The 20,148-nt window shown below is 33.6% G+C and overlaps 1 protein-coding gene across 3 annotated transcripts in view; it reads left to right on the top strand.

Moving 5' to 3' along the window:
- The window catches only part of NOVA1 (NOVA alternative splicing regulator 1), a 122,878-nt gene that overhangs the window by 76,719 nt on the left and 26,011 nt on the right, over positions 1-20,148 (top strand). For all 3 annotated transcript variants that reach the window (XM_015864914.2, XM_015864913.2, XM_032445172.1), the window contains one exon: positions 13,719-13,885. In XM_015864914.2, coding sequence (XP_015720400.1) covers positions 13,719-13,885 — 167 coding nt within the window. The remainder of the gene's footprint in view (positions 1-13,718; positions 13,886-20,148) is intronic.

The raw sequence follows: 20,148 nt of genomic DNA on the forward strand, positions 1-20,148 counted from the left end.
CAACAGCTTGACAGTTTGGAGGAGGTTTTTACAAAAATCAGGATTTTAAGGAGATTCTTAGCATTTCTAACTCAGTCCTCTAAGAGTCAAGAGGCTGCAGTATCTGAAAGCATCTGGTAATCTTTTTCTTTCAAACTGCATTTAAATAATACAGAGATTGTTTTTGGTAAGGTAACAAAGCAGCTATGTTGATATTCTAGGTTATGTACTTTTGGGACAGCTTAAAGCATGAGACCTGAAGTTGTAGATCATATGTAATCTAAATCAGGTTACTGCAGATATTAATAAATAAGCTATATACAATACTGTTCATGTATGTACTTACGAATGCAGCAAACGTTTTTTTGTGTTTGTGCCATACCAGTCTAGAAGTCCTTGTACAAGTACTTAGCTGGGATGCAATTATCCACCATTCTTTCTTGCCACTTTTAGTTTTGCTTCTGTAATGGCTGACAGTGTACTACCTTCTCTATATTCTTTTACAGCAGAAGCTTAAAATATGACAGTCAGGGACCTCATGGGCTGGCAATTAACTCTGCTTTACATCTGCCTCTTTCTATTATGCTTCAGAATTGCAATTTGTATTTTAACTTCTACCTGTTATTTATGCAATCAGATCTGAGTTTTGACTCAGTCAGAAGATCTGGAAAATCTAGTTTTCTTCATATAGTTGTCTGATATGTACACACATATGACACTTGACATTTTGTCAAGTCAGTGTGGTGGGGGAGATAATGTAATAAAGGATTGCCATGAGGAGCTCATGTTAATACAGACTTGTAGCAGAAAGTAAAATTCTTTCTAAGAATAAGTTGCTGAGTACTGCGCTTACTGAGTTCCTGAAGTGGTTTCACATCATTCCTTATAGAAAAGGAAAAGAAATTCTCATCCTGGTTGTGATGTAATTCATTTAGAAGTCTTACAGTAGTATTTTTAAGTAGTTGGCAGATAAATATATACGAATTTTATTTCAATGTGATTTTAGTAATCAATGTAGCAATCAATAGAGTATAATTCCGCAGAGTTGATTGATTGTAGTATCCTATAATTGCAGCCTTTAAATAGAATTGATGGCTCACCATTCTAACTCTTCTAACCATTAACAATTGCAGGAGTAATTCACTTCCATCTAAATTTTGTTACACTGGGGAGCTATGCTGCTCAAATTCATATCCTTGCAAATGAAGGTGATTTGTTGATAGAGATGATATGACATTAACTCTTGTTTATATGTGCAAACAACTCTTTCTATTCATGTCCTATCCTGTGATTTGTTTTAGGGAGAGTAAAGGAGCAATGGCAGGACCGTTAATGTATTGCTTTGCCACTTTATTTTCTATTTTATTGTTAGGCCAGATTTCTTGTAGAATTACAGTGGAATTTTGTAGTGGTAACTGCAAAAGTGCCTTGCTACAAAAACTTGAGATAATAGTATTATCAAATAAGTTCAAAAATCTTTTAAGGTCTTCATGCATTTCCCCCCCCCCCCCCGCCCCCCCTTTTTTAGTCTATTTACATTATAGATTTAATACATTATAGACTCATTTTTTTTTACTTAAAAAATACTTTGATATACATGTGTACATGCACATTAATATTTATATAAAAATATCTCCTTCCCCATGGACAAAGGAAAACCTTAAAATCAGCATTTTTATTTTTGATTGTCCTACTTTCTTTCCCATATCCATTTGTTTTAATAAACTTTCAATATCTAAAGAATATGATGTTCCTATCTTGGCACTTACTTAAATAAAAACCAAGAAAATTCTGCCAGAACAATGTGTGATGCATTTGCAGCAAGCTGTAGCTTACTCTGCCCTCCAGGTAACCTGTTAATTGAGGTACTGTAGTGTTTATTAGCAAAGATAGTGTTATCTTGCATGGTGTAATAAACACTGTAAGCAGAAAAGTTAGTACTGAATAATGGGCTGTCTTCAGTCAATGATGGCTCTGTCTATACCAGAATGTGATTTGATTACAGATGAATTTAATGTTAAAGTATATTTTCCTTGTAAGTTGAAAAGTTAAAGAATGAGAACATTCCCCAGATTATAAAATAAGCTTGTTGTAGATTGTTTTTTTTTAATGCTAAAGATTTATCCTGCTGGATTCCCTGAGAGTTGGCTTTTTCTACTATTGACTGTTTAGCCACGCACCATAGCTTGGAACATATACCATAAACATAACCATTTGACTGGCAATTTACTTAGAAGGTAGTCTTGAGTGATTCTTGAAGAAATCTTGATAATTTCAATCTGAGATGCCCATTCTGATTTCCTAGTAGCTTTGAGTGTCATGCATAGTAGACAGATATGCATTACATAATTTATCAAGATTCAAAATTGTGCTCAGGAATAATAACCTCTTATTTTTATTAGCATGTAAAACCTCTGCATGTAAGAATTTCTTTCCAAGTGCTTCCGCTTGTTATTAGTTAGATGTTTCCCAAGTTAGCATCAGCACTGTAGACATTTCCATGCTACTACTCTACCTTGCAGTGACTGCATCAGAGAAAAGTCTTGAAGAGGTTTCCATTGCATATGGAGTCAACTTGGGAAGAAATGCAATTCTAATGGGTCGCAATGATAAAACAAAATTAGCATCACTGACATCTGGAGCAGACTGATTTCTATAGATCAGTCTGCGGAATATGTGACATTTAAATTTTGTCATTATAATATTATTAAAAATAAAACAGCAGATATTTAGATTTTATGTACATATGCTTCCACATACACATTAATAAATTTTTAGTGGGCAGTTTCATAGTCTTTAATCTCTCTTAGAGGTATTGCTGTCTTTGTAATTGCAAATCTCCTTTGATTCTGTTTATATTTTACTTAATCAGTAAGCAGAAAGTAGTTCTTCTGGTGATAGTCCATCGTTGTAAGTAAACACAGAACAAAAAGAAGATCACTTTTCTATCTCATTTCTCACTGATTTTTCACAACTACAGTGCTGTGCTTGTGCTGGGTAGAGAAATAGGAGTGTCATGATGAACAGTGGGCGTTTCATGTATCCCCTGCTTTAGAAAGTCTCACCTGCCTGAGCTTGTGGCCTCCACTGCATTGTAATACAACAAATTAAATAATCTAATTGTAGGCATTCTGTTTGTTTTTGTTTGTTGTTTTTTTTCACTTAACTAGAGGTTTATCCCTGAAGTCTTTCAAATCTTTCTACGTTCATTAGCATTGTACATCAGGTGTTACCAAAGGAAGCACCCAGGGTGTCTGGAAGGAAAATGTAAAACTGTATTTGAAGGGAGCCTCTGTTTGCTTTGAAAACGTCAAGATTTTTTTAACTTAAGTTCATAAAGACAATTTCTGTGGAGTCTCACATCACTGTCTAGATCTGTAAACAAAGGAGATTAAAGCTCCTTCTCTGTTAGAAAATCACAAATACTGGACTTCTATGTCTTTAGGAGTCTTGCTTTCCTTTATAAATTATCTTCTGAGGGTATATTTTTTATTTTAATTTATTTTACAGAAGTCAAAACTTTCAGGAGAGGAAAAAGGAAACAGAACAAAATCTGCTCCTCACCTCTAAGCTTCTGTTTGTCTGCAGAGGACTGATATCTAGCTATTTACCGTCAATTTGAAAATAAACTTTTTTTTGTATGTTTGTACTCAGGACAAAATGTTAAGGAACTGTTAGGAGTTAAACACTGTACTCACTTCTCACAAAGGGAAATTTCCTTTTATCACCAAAAAGAACACCATGATAATGCGATTGTATCTCTGTCATATATTTGTATATATCTTCACTGACTATCCACAGTATTTTAGTGGATTTCTGGACTACCTCATGGTCAGCCATTTGCACTCTGGATACTGTCCTGATACTCTAAAAAGAGGATCATAGTTAAAAGTAGCAACTTATAAATACCAACACATAATATCTATTTTTCACTGATATAGTGCTATAATTTCAACAGATTTGAGACCTGTAGATTTCACATATTGAGAAAAAACTGCTTTGTTCATCTGTATTTTTATTTCAAGGCATTTCTGTAATGAGTAAGAAACCCCACCTTATAATTCTGGTTTGATTTACTGACGGAAGTTTTATTTAAATAAGTTATGTTCAGAGTGTTGAGTTGCACCTGAGCCAGCATAGAATAAAATTTGCAATGCCATCTTCAAAAGTCTCTTGACTGGGTAATGATTGATGATATCTTCTAATGTGAGGAGCAAACATTACAATAATAATCAAATACTGATATGTAATCTGCAATGCTAACCTGGTGCAAACTCAGGTGAAATGTTATGTATAATTGTCTTGGTTTGATTTTAAACTTGGAGGAAAGTTAATGAGTAAAAGTATTTCTAATAAAAAGCAGCACTGATTTTGTTATAATTTAATCATTTTAAAAGTTCGGGAAAGTGGCTTTTCAAATTTAATTTTACAACTTCTGTAGCTGTGGTGATTGCTTATAAATGAACAACTGCATCTTTGCCACAGGCTTAAATTAAAGTCCCAAAGTCTCATAGGTTTTGAATTCCATAGTATGTTAGCAAGAAACTTGCAGATATAGGAAGTCTGAGGTTCTGAGTCTGGATTCAATTCATGCAGTATTCATGATTGGTGATGCAAACACAATACAACCTCGCACCAACTGTGAAAACCACGGTAGTAGTTAAAATGTAAAGAAAAATACAAGATTTCCCACAATTATGGAGGCAATGTGACTATTATATTCTTGTTTTCTATTTAAAAACTTAACTTTAGATGAGATTGTGTTATTTTATTTTTGTTTCATAGATTTTTCTAGCTCAAGTTGAAGTAGCCCACATTAATTAAGATGTTTTATTTCTCATTTTTCTTCAGTTTGATGTTGATTTATTCCGTGTTACTTCTTCCTTTTGCACAAGTATAAACATCTTCATTATTACTACTTCTACTTACATTATTTCAGTGAGAAGTGTATTGTCTTAGGAGTGGTACAAAAGTCTGCAAATACTACAGTGTCTAGGGGGAAAATTCTCTTGGCTGTAATTCAGAGTGAATTACATGGCACTCATATCATGCACCATATACTTCTAACAAAAAATAGAAATTTAATGAAGGGGAATTAGATAATCAGAAAACCTTCTAGCTAATATATAGATAATTTGTATTTCCTACACATGGATTGTTAGCATTTAAATATCATTCCTAACCTTAGCAAGCCTTTATACTACATCTTCCCCACAAACTGGCATCATGTAGATTCTCTCCCCAAAATTCATTTGTTTGTCTGCTTGCTTTTTAAGAAAAGGTTTTATTAAAGATGTATTTATTCTGATACGTATTTTGTCTGATAAAATTTTTGGGGTTTCATAGTTGAGAACTGCAATACGTAGGTGCATCAAATGTACCAGTTGAAGAGGAAGAGGAGCAGCAGAACAGCTTTCACTCCCCACAACTTTTATGCATTCTGTACACTTAAACCTGTAACACACCCTACTGTTGTGCTAGAGAAGCTGTATGAGCATCACTGTTTCAGAGACAGGGAATGAAACATACTTGGGACTAAGTCACTCCTGGTACAGAATTCTTACAGAAAATTAATACAGGATAAATACTGTTCTTAAAGCTCTTTTTCTGATTTATAGGTCTACTGCTTGTTACGTAGAAAATCTCTCAGGCAAACACGGAAGGTGATGGTTTTCTGTACATTTATATCAGGAGGAGTCTGCCGTTTGGAGGTCAGCTTGTCTTCTTGCCTCCTCAGAAGTGGTGACGTTTTCAGTGAAGATTATTTTATGTTCTTGTGAGTCAGGCCACAGGGGAGTTTCTGGGAATCAGCATCTTACTTGAGTTCATCATAAATTCTAGTTCACAGAATTTATCTCCAAAAGAGCAACAATGGGAAAACTTTGCTGCTGTGGAATCACTAGAGAATTCTGTCTTTCCCTCTGGCTCCTAAGGAGGTTTTCTGAACAGGATTCTCACCTTATGATTTAATTTGGGAGAGGATGTGTTGAGCATTTATCTAGTAATTTCATTGCAGGTGATGTAATTTATTTCATGCTGTATTATACAGTTTGTGCATTTAGAAAGAAGTAACTTCAATTTAAGGAGCATGGTTTATTTTATAGTTTTTCTTTATAAACTGTCTACTACTTTTGTCAATCTCTGCCAGAGACAGTACTTTCTATGGATTCCTGTTGTCAACAATGATTCTTCTTAGCTGATAATGATCTCTCTGTTTTGATACACTGGAAGATTAGCAGGTGTCGTGTATGTTGAAACAAATTACACAGACTGTATTTCTGTGTTAGGCCATCTGGAAAATCGTAAACTAAGGCCTGCCTGTTCACGTTGCTGGTTTCATTATAAATAGATGGGGTGTGTTGTTAATGAAGGTCCCTGTATTTCTTAAGCATCTGTCTTGACTCTAAATTTTAGACATCTATATTTAGAGGCACTCTAAATATTTAGAGGGGAGGGGGGTGAAGCACAAAACAGTGAGACATACCATAAAAGAGTTACAATCTGGAATTCAGATAGGGACTAGGGAGATAAAAATAATTTTATTGCACTGAATGTACAGGCAGTGCACACGAACTCCTACCTGTTAACTACATAAACCCTGAACTAGAATGTCAGTACTGGAGACCAGCAAAATCAATGTACTGTACAGCAGCAAAGGTGTACGTGTGTATGCATTTGCATGTGTTTCTATATGAATGTTGTTATGCGCATTGATATAAAACCTTAAAATGAGAGCTGATCCTATTTTTCACGTGACATCATTCTTTCTAGAATCTAAATACTCATCTGCATGCATCCTCTTCTGGATTGGAACGTGGAGAAATTCATATGCCACAGCCCTTGCTACACATTTGCTATAACCTTTCTCTAGTCTTTATCCTTATGTGACTTTTTTTTCTTTTTTAAGGATTGTATCTTAAAAAACATACAGCAGCAATGCAGCAATAGGTATATTGTTTAAAAAAAAAAAAAAAGAAAAAATAGCTTTACATGCTAGCTTTCTGTTTTTTACATGCAAGCATATTTAAAATATACATGCAATAAGCAAGTATAGCTCATTTACCTGGAATATGTTATTTGCTTCTTCTGAACAGATAGATAGCGATGAGTGTATGTGGTGATTTGATTTCTTGAGCATCAGGCCTTATCTAAAAAAATTTTCCACAACTTTTCACAAACTTCTAAACTATGAAAACTGAGAAAATATTTTTTAGGAGAAAAACTCCTATGGTGATTTGAACTGTTGTCACTTCAAATTATAAGATGCATCACTTCCTACAACTTCTTAAAGTATGTTTTACTGCTTTAAATGGAAGTGGGCTTTTTTTCTTTCAGTAAATATATGTGTAGGAGGCATTATTAACAAAGGTTTACATTACTTTAGCATAGCATAGAGGGTTTAACTGCCAACCAAACATTGCTTTGCATGAAAAAATATTCACATTCATTTCAGATACCTGGAAGAACACATTTTTTTCATATCTGTATATTCTATTGTCTTCTCATAAAAATAAGGTCAAACCTCTTTTCCTCCATCAAATTTGATCTTATGGGGATACTCCGTGTGCTTTCATTTTAATGATTTTGACAGCTTCCTTTTTCTCAGAGACCTTCACATTTTCAGTAATCTTTCATGTATTCTATTAATTTGAATTTATTTATTTATTTATTTACATGAGTAGTGTTTACTGGTTTAGTAAAAGTAGTAACATCAAAATTCTTGGATCCTTAGTAATCTTACAAGTATATCAATAAGCAACTTATTATCAGCTTATTACAAAATAGATATAAGAAACATAATGACAAGCCTATTTCATTTTGAAAAATAGTTCTTATAAACTACTATATATATATGTATATATATATATATACAGACAGCTGATTTATTTTGAACTCCTAGAAGTGTACCTAAGAGTCTGTCTTGTTTCAACATTGCTATTTAGATTAAAATTTTATTGTTTTATTTTGACAAGCATTTATTTTGACATATTTCCTGACTATGTGCTGCCTCACAATGATGCTCCCAGTGTTCAAGTGTAGCATTTTGTCCCAGTTTTGTGGTGCTGAAGTTACAAATCACACTGAGGCATTCTGTTATACATGGATGAAAGTGGAGTTCGGCACAGTGGGGCATATTCTGGAGTGTTCTTTTTCCCTTCACAAATCTGCGTGAGGACCTGGGAAAGCACTGAGTTTGGGATCTACAGTTGAGTAAAATAGGCCTCTCTGAAATCTAAATAGCCTAACCATTTTGGCCACACTGGTGGGCCACATCTGGAAGATTACATGTGATCAGTATGGGCCCAGCAGTCACCTGTTTCTGCTAAGGCTTCCTTTGAACTTCAGGACACATGATAAGAAAATACTGGTAGACTAGTATTTCTAATGTGTACTTTCCAGATTTTAGTAAATCACATGCATAGATTGCACTTGGTTAATATTCCATGTTTCAAGAAACGGACCACTCTTAATATACATTTCAACTTTTTTATTAGATGTTTGACTGATGAGAATTATAAGATAGCTACAGAAAACATTAATAGTTAGAATTTCAGGAGGTGTAATTGCAGATGAAACAGTAAATGAATTTGTTTCTCTTTCTGTTAAGGAAGAATGGATTATTAGTTAAGCAAATTGTGCCTAGTCGATTATCTGCATCTTAAGTTCAGTATGCCCTGGTTTTATGAAAGAGACATCAAGAAGATTCCTGCAGGCCACACTTATTTCTTTTTGATTTCACAGATTGCTTCAATTAGATTTTTCTCTTTGATTCTGTTACTTTAATTACTTTATCAGGCAATATTAAGTTTCAGTCTCTAATTTGGTATGTGTTTTATGTAAACAGTTCCCAAATTATTTTGTCTGGATCACAATGAATGCAGAACGTGAGTGTGTTAATGTTGCTGCTAGCCCTTGTTTCCTCTTATACTCTAGAAGGTCTATTAGGACATCAAGGTTTGTATTGAGAAAGATGTCTTTCTGTGATGGAGATGGGAATGAGCTCTCAACTAATAACAATTAGATCTGTCTCAAGAACTGAGAATACAAGTACAACAAAGAGAGAATTATTGATGGAGAAGAGTGCCTTTTTGAGCTTTCTATGACAGTTTGCACGTATGTGACTTGTTACGCTTGTTGGCACATTAGGCTTTATTCTTTAAGAACCGGGAGATAAATACTTAACACTGTAATCTATCAGTGCCTTTCTGAATGCAGGAGAAAAGCATGAATGACTTGTCCGGTCATCGTTCAGTAAATCTCATGACTTTGAAGTAGGAACAACAGGGTTGTGCTTTAGAGACTTACAGAAACTGTGTTTTCTCTCCTATGATTCCCTTTCTCCCCCCCCCACCCCGCAAACCAACGCTGAGGTTACCATGGTTTGTATTTTTGCTAACTGGAGTAGCCAAGGATTTTTTGTAGGTATGGAGGCAATGGGTTTTTTGTGTTGTTGTTTTGTTTTGTGGATATGTACTTTTTGATGCTTATCTGAGAAAAGTCTCTTACATCTCTTTAAAGTATGAAATACTACTAATGTATTTCAATAAAACACTTTTTTCATTGTCTGGTTTTATTTATTGAGATTTTGTGTAATTGTAGAGAAGAAATGTTATTCACAAGAAAGAATTCTCATGTTAAGAGCATTACTGGCAATTTACAAAAGACTTTTATATTGCCAGAGTAATTGTGTGCAAGGCACAATCATATTCTACCAAATTTTGTGAGGTAAGTAACAGGCTGAAAAATTTGCTAGCTGTGTTAGAAACCCACTGTACAGGCTTTTTGATGATTGGTCAGGAAAATAAATACATGGGATTCAAAGGTTAGTAAACAGTTGTAGTGTGATTTATCAAATAAAAAGCTTAATGCAATTCAGTTGATGAGAGAGTGTAACTTAGCCTTTCCATTAGTTAGCCTTAGCTGTGGCTCCACTGTCAGGTTTTCCCTTTCACTGACAAACAATTTGGCATGCTACTCTGGAAAAATATAAGGAGATATAATTAGTAGATGTATTGGGGCTATGTTATGCTGGAAGTGCATTGGGCTCTTTAAGATTGATATAAAAGCCCAATAAAAATATAGAGAAACCCAGACATTCATTTCTGAAAGGTACAGCGTGTTTCCCAAAATGTTTTGACTCGGGTTTGCAAAATACAGAAGCACATTTTACTTTTTAGTGAATGTTTCTGTGAATGCAGTAGAACTTTTGTTTATTGAATCAGAACTCTGAAGGAAACACATAAAGCTTCATAGTACCTAGTATAGGTCAGTGTATGCCATTAGAAATAGAAATAATGTTGCAAACATCAAGTTACTGAGCTTCTTTCATCATATTGCAGCCTGCATGTATTTTAATGTTTGTTGTAGTGGTTGTCTAATAAGCAAGTAACCTATTCAGACTGGAAGATTGTTGTGTGAGAGTTTGAAGTTTCACAACTGCATTTAAAACGGTTTAAACGTTTATATTATAAACTATAGGGAGGTAGTTGTGAAAGGATGTTTGCCAGAAGTCAAGTTCTAGGTAGGTAAAGAGATCAGAAGGGTTTACTTTTAAGGACAATGGCTACTAATGCTTACCTATTTCTCTCCCTGCTGGAACTGTGGAAAGTATTTTTTCTAATTCAATATCTGTTTTCATATTCAAAAGTTAGGATCTATAGATTGCCTATAAAAGCAAACAAACAAAAACGTGGTTCAAATTCCTTTTTCCTGTGTTAGTTTTAGAAATAGATTTTTGGTAAGCATAAACGAGCAGATGATGAGCACTTAATCTGCATTTATATTAATTTTCTGTGGCAGAGCTATTCTTGTATATTTTTTTATTTCTTCATATGTTTACAAGGAAATGTATCATATATGACAATAACTCTGATTTGATATGTTAATTATTTTAAAAATATATCATTTTATACTGACAAAGTCTGCACTCAAAAAATCTGTAAAGACAAATTTAGTAGCTTGTCTTTCAAGCTTTAAGCTGTTTCAAGAATGGGATTTGTAATTTTAGCACATATTTTGAAGATTACATGAAGAAGTATTGATGTCTGAGTTGTTCTTTTTTTCATAGAATCTTGCAGTGGGTTTGTTAAATGTCTGAAAATAATAATCTAACGGTTTGCTTTAGACAGTAATTGAGACTAGAAGGTTTTTAAATGACACACCTCACCAACTTCAGCGAGTTGTAGGCTTATTTTTGTTGTGCAGGTTGGTCATGTATCTGGTAGTTTTTCTTTTGTGACTTTTGCAAATGATTTTACACAGTTGTCTGAATGAAAAATCATTAGATTTATATGAGGGAATATGACAACATTGCTTCAAAAGATTAAAGTGTTTCCCAGCTGTGTGTGTGAACAATTTTTTCAGACCCCTATTCTTTTTGAAGTTTTTCATTTATTTCTGTAGAAATCCTAAGTCCTAACCTTTAAAGAAAGTGGGCTGCTATAATAACATGTTTTGAAGCTGTATCTTACTCTATGTGGAGTTTACATCTGCACAGTTTTCTTTCTTCAGGGAGTAGTGATGTCTGTTTACTACATTCTGGTTTGTGCGTATTAGAATGCAGTATGTTTGGACTGTAGTATGATTAAATGTGTGTGTACTATATTGTGTGTTCTAAAATATCACAAGCAGTAGCATACCCTCTAGTCACTTAGTGCCAAGTCCAATGAAATTCCTGTTTAGCACTGGCTGTTCTCTTTTCACATGTTTTGACAGCAGTCATCCTTGTTAAGTGCTTTCCACATCAGACTCCAGTAGCTTGGATGTAACCTGATCTGTGTTTGATTTCAGTGTGTTGTCTGCTGACCTAGAGAACACTTGCATTAGCTGCATTGATCAATCCACATCACATCTCATCATTTAGGAGACAATTAATACTGCTGTGTAAAGACTCCCCAGAGCATTTTCTTAGAGCTGGATTGCTTTACACAAAAACCACAGGAGTTGGTTCTGAAGGGAGGAAGAAGCCAAGTAGAAAAGTAGGCATCAAGAAAGCTACATGCAGGAACCAAGCTTCATTTACAGTGGTAACTTCCGCTTATGTCTTTCAAACCCCGTTCTTACAAATAACTAGTGTTATTTGGGGGGAAAAAAATAGAACCATTGTATTTTGGAGATGATTTATTGAAAAGCTGCTATAACTGGTCACATAAATATTCTGAATATTTTGCTATCTACTGACAAATATATTGACACGCATGTAGCATACTGTTCAGAATGTAATCGATTTATCTTCAGATTTAATCTCAAAGATTATTAACCTGGTAGTATCTTAGATAATGATTAGTGTGGTTTAATCCTAATTAAAATTATTTTTAAATGACAGCTTAATAGAAAAATATTCTTTGCTTGTCTTTATATCAGTTTGGCTGTAGAGCTACTTCCAGTAAGTTGGATTTCAGTGTTGCCTGATAGCATATGTTCCTTTAAAAAAAGGCACTGCAGGGTTTTGAGTGTATATGAACAGATTTGGTTCCTGAGCAGTCAGGGCTCTTTATCTTTGCTGAATGCAATATTTAATCTAAAGAGATTACCCACAGTAGCAGATGAGAAACATTTAGAATGAAAAACAGTTTGTTCTTGCAGGTGACTAAGGCTATTGTACCATTCTCTTTTATAGACTACATCGCTATGCTGTACAGAGTGTGTCTTAGGGTGGGCTGATAACCCCATTGCACAAAATTAGATAGTGCAGAATATAGCAGAAAAGAAAACCAGGTAACACTGAAACAGTGAAATGATAACAACACTTTGAAGTGTTTGGGAATGAGGAATATTTTTAAAGACAGTTTTTCTTGAGCACCTGTACGGTCTTCAGAAAAGAGAATGGGGAGCCCAGGATCAAACCATGCAGTCTCCCTTCCCCTTGGTGGACAAAGTTCAAGGTTCCTACACACACAGTAAATATTGTTTTCACATATCAGAAATCTATGAGAAGTATGTAGTATTTTTTCACAGTCTTAGAAGATGGATGCTTAGAAGGTAATCTATGATTGGCATTCAGTATTACTGTATTAATAGAAGATCCTGAAAGGTAATTTGTGAAGTCTTAATTAGCTGTTTAGTACAGGCTTTCATAATTTCTGGTAAATCATACAAAATAAATCTAAAATACCATATTTCCAGTAAAGTTATTGCAAGGATGTTTTAAAATACGAATATTCTAAAAGATAAGATGAATACTCAAGCATATGAGTTCAGTGGCCTTGAAAGGTGTTGCCATAATGATTGCAGTTGTTTTAAAGATCCATATATAAATTTCTGTCTTAAGTCAATGTATTTGCACTTCCACTCCAGGTGTACATTACAAAATTTCAAGTTCCTCTGCAGTTTAATCTATTACTTTCATCCTTGTGTTTCCTTAAATTTCTAAAGAATATTTAAAATAGTCTAGAACTAGACTAAAATAATTTGGAAGACGTGTATTCTGAAAAACAACAACAAAACACTGATAATATTTGCTAGTAGTTCTGGCTGAACTGAATGTTTTCTGTGGGTTTTTTGTTGTTGTTTTGTTTTGTTTTCAAATTGGTTACAAATGGCCTTTTTTCCAGACTGGTTTGGAAATTTATGTGTTTATGGAGTCTACATAAATATGAGTTGCTTAAAACATTTTAAGATACTGAGATACCGCTAGATATTTTTTAAGGCTGCTTTTGAGCACCATCTTTATGACATAATTCAAGTGATTTGCAAGTTCCAACAAACCCATTTTATCAACGTCAACTTTTTTCTTTCAGGTACTACGGAGCGGGTGTGTCTGATCCAGGGAACAGTTGAAGCACTAAATGCAGTTCATGGCTTCATTGCAGAGAAGATTCGAGAAATGCCTCAAAATGTGGCTAAGACAGAGCCTGTCAGCATCCTACAGCCTCAGACCACTGTTAATCCAGACCGCATCAAACAAGTGAGTTTTTTGTTGGGAATACAGAGTCACCTCAGCAGCTTAGAATTAGCTTCCTTTCTGAGAAGCATTAAAATTTTAAGATGGCAAGGGGTGAAAATAGTGTTCCTTCAGAAAATGTTATTTTCCTCTTTAGTAATCTACTAAATTACTAGTCCTCTTCTTCCTTATGCTTGCATGTTCCATGTTTCCCAGAAGTTCTTCTAGTGTCTTACAAATTTCAAACTCTAATTAGTAAAATCTTCATTACTGTATAAGGCAGTAATACACATCTAGGTTTTAGTTAAAAAGGATTGCTAAAGTTTAAAATTAAAAATTCAAGCCTCTTGTAAATCTTTAGAGAAATAAAAGAATGTTTATTATTTTTATGTATTTCAAATAAAGCAAAAGGAAACCCAAAAGTGTTACTGTATTTTAGACTTTTTAATAGATACTTAAAAATCGTACATGTGAGAATGTGAAAGTATAAAGATAACTTGTTTGAGATATTATCTAGTACTCATTTTCTGTTATTTTTGGCATCTTTTTGCCTGTTTTATATTGTTTTACTTCGGTATCTACTGGACATGCAAAATATATTTTCAAGATATCTTTGGATTAGTGTTTTCTCTAGTTCATTGTAATTTCCAGAGCAATTCTAATTTTAAAGAAATCGTTTTCTATAAGGAGAATGTGGAATTAGTCATATAGAATTTTAAATAAATTATTTTCCATTTTATCGAATAAGAAAAAAGATGGAGAAAGAAATTAGTGAACTTTAGTAATATTTTGTTCTATCTATCAATCCTATCTTTAGTTTCTCACCTTTTCTACATAGGATAAGTTTGTTTGGTCCTCTACCCTAGGAAGATTCAGTGTCCTATAAGTAATTTGGTAACTGTATAAATTACTTCACTTTCTATGTAATGCCATACACAGAATGTGTATATGAAGATGTGGTATATGAACACACTGCTTTTAATGGATGAAACTGTGCCAAACCATTGCATATAATTTCTAATTATTACTACTCTTTTCTTTATGTGCTAGACTGTTGCATTAAAAACAAAACAAATTACCCTCTACGTAATTTGTAAGAAAATACTAATAAGAAAAGCCTTGATTTTTAGAATTAGTTTCTCGGTTATTAGACATGAAAATGATTTTGCCTGAGGTAGAAAGGAAGAGAGAGAAACCTGAAGAGTGGATCTGTGCTTTAAATGTCTTTTCTTCCTGTAAAATGTTGGATTTTATGCCATCACCTTATAACCCAGTGGGAAATAAATTTTATGTATTTCAGTAGAAAGTGCTTTTCCACTTTGCAATGTAAATGAAACTTTTTTCAAGTGACTACTGAGAAACTACATTACAGAGGTGCATAGTGATATTCCTTAATATTTCCTCTCTTGTTTCTCAATTTTATGTAGTTTTTCCATGCAGAACCTGAGCAGGAAATTGTTTTAAAGAAAACTTACTTGTGAAGTTGGTGGTGGTGTGTGTGGTTGGTTCTCATTGTGTTTTTGTTTTCTTTTTCTTTTTTTAAATTTATTTTTTTTAATTTTTTTTTTTGTTCTTTGTTGTTCGTTTATTTACTTTTATTCTTTTGATTCCATGTCTGGATTGTTAAATTCTGGAGTGCTGGTTAAGTGATTAGAGCTGCTGCCAGTGAAGTTTAGACACAGGTTAAATACAGTGTATTCCTTACACGATTCTAGTGTGATTTTTCTGGCTCCACATTTTATAATTTAACCTGTATACACACAGGTGAATGACAGACACCTGTAGATATTTGCAGACATGCTCATTCATATGTCGAACAATTTCAGCTATGTAAAGTTAATTGTTTAATTTTATTTTAAGGAACTTACATCTGTTCATGATAATTTCACAATATATAAATATTGACTTCATAAGTCTATTCCTGTTTTGTTGATTTATTTTGTTTTGGTTTTTTACCAATATTTGAAATCATTAGCTTAGTTGTTAGATATAGTCAAGTATACTCCACTGTCAGAATGTCCATTGTCTTAATGAAATAGAAATTCCTTCTATTTAAGAAATTTTAAAAGATAACATTTTACAATGGATAATCACGATCTGGCACTTCTGTGCTGCTATGTTCTTACAGCAGGCAGGGCACAATTTTGTACACTATCCTGATCATTCCAGTTATTCAAGTCATTATTAACATCTGAGAAACAAGCTTTATGAGTTAGTTTCTTCTTTTACGTAAACTGTTATGTGTTTTTTACTCTCTTAGTGTATTACCCAAAAACTTTGTCATTCAGGTATTCTGAAGTAATGTTGCAAGCTGAAGAAAATAGCTTTAGAATTTGATAATGAGATTAGATTTGAAATTATAAATTTTGCCTTCACTTGGGGGTCTTGGGGATATTTCAGTCGGTTTTGTCTCAAACAAATAAACAAAATTAAAAAACCAACAGAGCCTCATGAATGAAGGTGCTTTGTAGTTGTGTCTTTGCAATATCACCCATGTCTGTATGAGTATACAGCTCTCATTTCTCATTGTGGACTTCTCTACAGAAGCAAAGAAAGATGTTGTATGTCTATGATTTCAGTTAAGAATGCTAATAGGTAAACTCTTTGTTACCTCTCTCAAATTTCAGAACTTTCTGTCTTCAGGAAGGTACAGGTGTGCAATGAGGCTGAGCCTGGCTTCGCTTTTATTTATACTAACCAAGTCACAGTCCAGATGTTCCATTCTCTCTAACTTCTACTTTTTCATCATTGGATTATTCACAGGCAAGTTTGTCTGATTCAGGTTGAGCCTTCTCCACATTTTTTCTAATCTTCTGATCATGCTGACTTTTTAGTAGATATTAAATAGGTCTGTAGCCTGAACAGGTCTGATCAGTATTTAACTGATTCCTATTTGCATCTGGTACCTCTATGAAATGTAGACCACCTCTTCATAACTGTCAGATATCTGTAGCTTCTACATACCATTCAACAATAACCGTGTTCATTGATTTACTAGGAACTGCTATGAGGATCTAACCTCTCTAATAGGGAAAGTATCATGCCAGCTTCATACTACCCTGTTATAACTCAGAAGAACAGAATTCTGTTTTCATAAAGTGCTCAGGAAATTGAGCTGTTTTGGCTTAATAATTAGCTCACAGAGCTTTAAATTTCACCTCTCATCTAATAGCAGCTACTGTAAATAGTGGGGGAAAATTCTTTAATGGCTTGTCACATCACTTTATTCAGAACCCTTTGAAGCTTCTTTACATTATGACATATTTTTCCTTCCTGCTATGCAGTTGTTTTTTAGATAGGTGTTTTAGCAGCCTACCCAGGAAGTGCATAGAACTGCAGCTGGCTATTGCACAAGTTAGCATTCTACATAAGGAAGAGTATATATGATCCTACACTGAATTCTGCTTTTAATGAAGGGTTTACCCTGGCTGGCCTTCTGAGATCCAGCCATCATGCTTTGATTCTATGAAGTCTTTAGTTATTGTAACATGAACAAAAGTTTTGCACTTTCTTCCTTGAAAATCTGGACTAAAGCTTTCACATATAGAACTTCCAATTAAAATCTTTCTTTCAGCTTTTTCAGTAGCGAAGTAACTTCTGTAGATCTTTTATCTTCTGTTCCATTCATTAATCACATTCCTGGAAATTGTATTTCAAATATATAAAATGTAGTGTCTCAACTTAGATTTATGCATTCTTTTTCTTTGAGTAAAAAGAACTACTTGAGTAGGATTACTTCAGAATTTCTGATCAATAACAAAATATATTGGATCACTGACCAGTTTTAATGAAAAGATTATCTTCTAAGTGTTTGAATAGAATCTGACTTTTAGTATACATTAGAATATAGTGGCATAAATAGAGGATTTATTTTTTTTTAATATATATATATATATTTGGTATATTAGTTAGTCAGACTACAGGTTTAGTAGATTTAAGAGGTTTCTTATAATGCCTCTCCCATCTGATGAGCTTTTCTTCCTTTAGCATTTGCTTCAGAAAGTGTGCATCACTTAGAGGGACATTATTAACATGCAGAATATAAGAAAAATACACATTTTTAATTTGAGGATAATAATAAGTATAAGCTGTTTTGTAAATCACTGTCTCTTCATTCAACTTTTGCTGCTAGAGCACTATTTTATGATATTTTAATTTTGTTTCATTTCACCAGTGTTGATTGTAATCATCATAGATGTATAAAACTGCTTTTTAAACTCAATTAATGTTCAATTAATAGCTGATGGTTACCTCTTCATTGTAAGTGATTCAAAAGTGGAATGAGGAAGGAAGACTGCTTTAGGGGAACGAACAGTACCATTCAGCATTGCTGAATGTTCTCATTATCTTAAGCCTACTAAGACTTTGCAGTTTTTATAGTATTTTTCTTAATCTCAAAGTAGCCCAGAATCAAAAGGTGCTTTTTTTTTTTTTTTTTTTTTCTTTTGAGTTCTCAGAGCTTTGTGATCCATGTATTTTTATGGTTTTTGTTACGTACGTTTGGTTACCTACCTGAATTTTCTGGTACTTCTACATAACGCCACATCTTACATTAGTTCTGTGTTACTGTGACAAGTTTGGAGGAAATAAAGTCCTTTGTCCATCTTATTGTAATCTTCGTTGTAAATCACACACTCCATCCAGAGTTGCTCTGATGATCCAAATGGCACGTGCTAGTTTGCTTTATGCTCATTCACCCTTATTGTACACAGTCAAAATATGAGATAAGCCCTCTTTCACATCAACTTGTTTTCTGTTTCAAGGAAATACCCCGAAGTGTCTATAAACACACATGAATTACCTCTGTACATACCTGTAAGCAAGCATTTTATCTGCATATGGTAACTTTCTGTCCTGTTCGGTGCTCTAGATATTCTTTTTCAAAAAGAAAGCCAAATGCAAAGAGCATGAAATATCAGTCTGAGTGTTTTTTATTTGGTCCTTATAGAAAAAGTAGCAAGTAAAGTTAGATCCCTGAAGTTATCTAAGTAGCCCTCATACAGACTTGTTTGAAAATAACTTAGCAGTTTGCAGTAATTTCTTTTTCAACAATACACTTTTAAAATGTGTTACTTATACAGTCATTAATAAGGTGAGAATTGTTTGATAAAGCTTTAGGTTATAAAAATTCACAGAAGTTGGAAAAAAGGATTGAATGTATTTAGCAAAGCAAGCAGTCTGTTGAGATAGGATCATCTTTGCTGCTACTGAAAAGCTAGTAAGTCAAAAGCTTACTAGCTTATTTATAGTCTTACGTGATGTTCAGCAGAACAGGAACCTTTAGAGGTTTTTTTTTCCTTATTCTAGCTGCAGAAGGTATTCAACTATTTTATAATATTCCAAAAAGATACCATCTTATCTTTAAAATGTATTAACATATTGGTTTAAGCATATTAATATTCCCCTTGAATTATTTTAATTTACAAGCACAAACATTTATATGCAAGACTAAAACTCAGTATTGGATTGATAATAACAATACTGTAGTGTGGATAGTGTTATGACCAAGATTGTTCAGCAAGCTATATATTGGGAAACTAGAAAGTGGTGAACTGTAAATGCAGTTTCATCTTCACATTTAAATGTGTGGTTTTTTTTTTTGTCAATTGCTTTCATGTCTCTAACCTTGTTTCTAAATGATATTTCATTTTATGCCTTTTCCTTCTGTGTATTAGGTACACAGAAGGATACATAGATACTGAGATTTAAATTAACAGTCTCAGTACAATTTTTATCTTTACTTAGTTTGTATATATATGTATTTTTATATATGTGAACTTTGTCATTTATATGTTGATCTTAATTAGACAGTTCACAGAGCCACGGGAAAGAGGTCTCAGTGGGCCTTCTGGAACACCATGCAGTTTTAGTATACATATTTTGTATTTCTGTGATGCAACTGTGTCTTCATTTTGTGAGTTAAAAGTACACAGTGTGCAAATGTCATGCTGTGGCCATCTTTCTGTGCCCTTTAGTATATTGTAAAGCCTGAGAGCAGTCCTATGCAGCATTTTTGTTTTTATTTTTTCATGAGAAACACAAGGAAGAAGTATTTTCTTGAACTTGGAAAATAGCAGAGCTCAAATATAGCTCAATTTTACTTAAAAAAATTTTGTTACTTAAAATCTGTATACTCAAACATCTCTTCTAGAGGCTTATAATTGGGGGGCAGGGGAGGGAAGGAAATAACAAAAAGGATTTTCTTCCCTGTGAATATTGTCTTCTATTTGTTTACTCGCATAACTTACACACAAGAAAGTAATCTTTAAGGAAACACACAAAACAAA

Source organism: Coturnix japonica, chromosome 5 (assembly GCF_001577835.2).
Source record: "Coturnix japonica isolate 7356 chromosome 5, Coturnix japonica 2.1, whole genome shotgun sequence".
Lineage (NCBI taxonomy): Eukaryota > Metazoa > Chordata > Aves > Galliformes > Phasianidae > Coturnix > Coturnix japonica.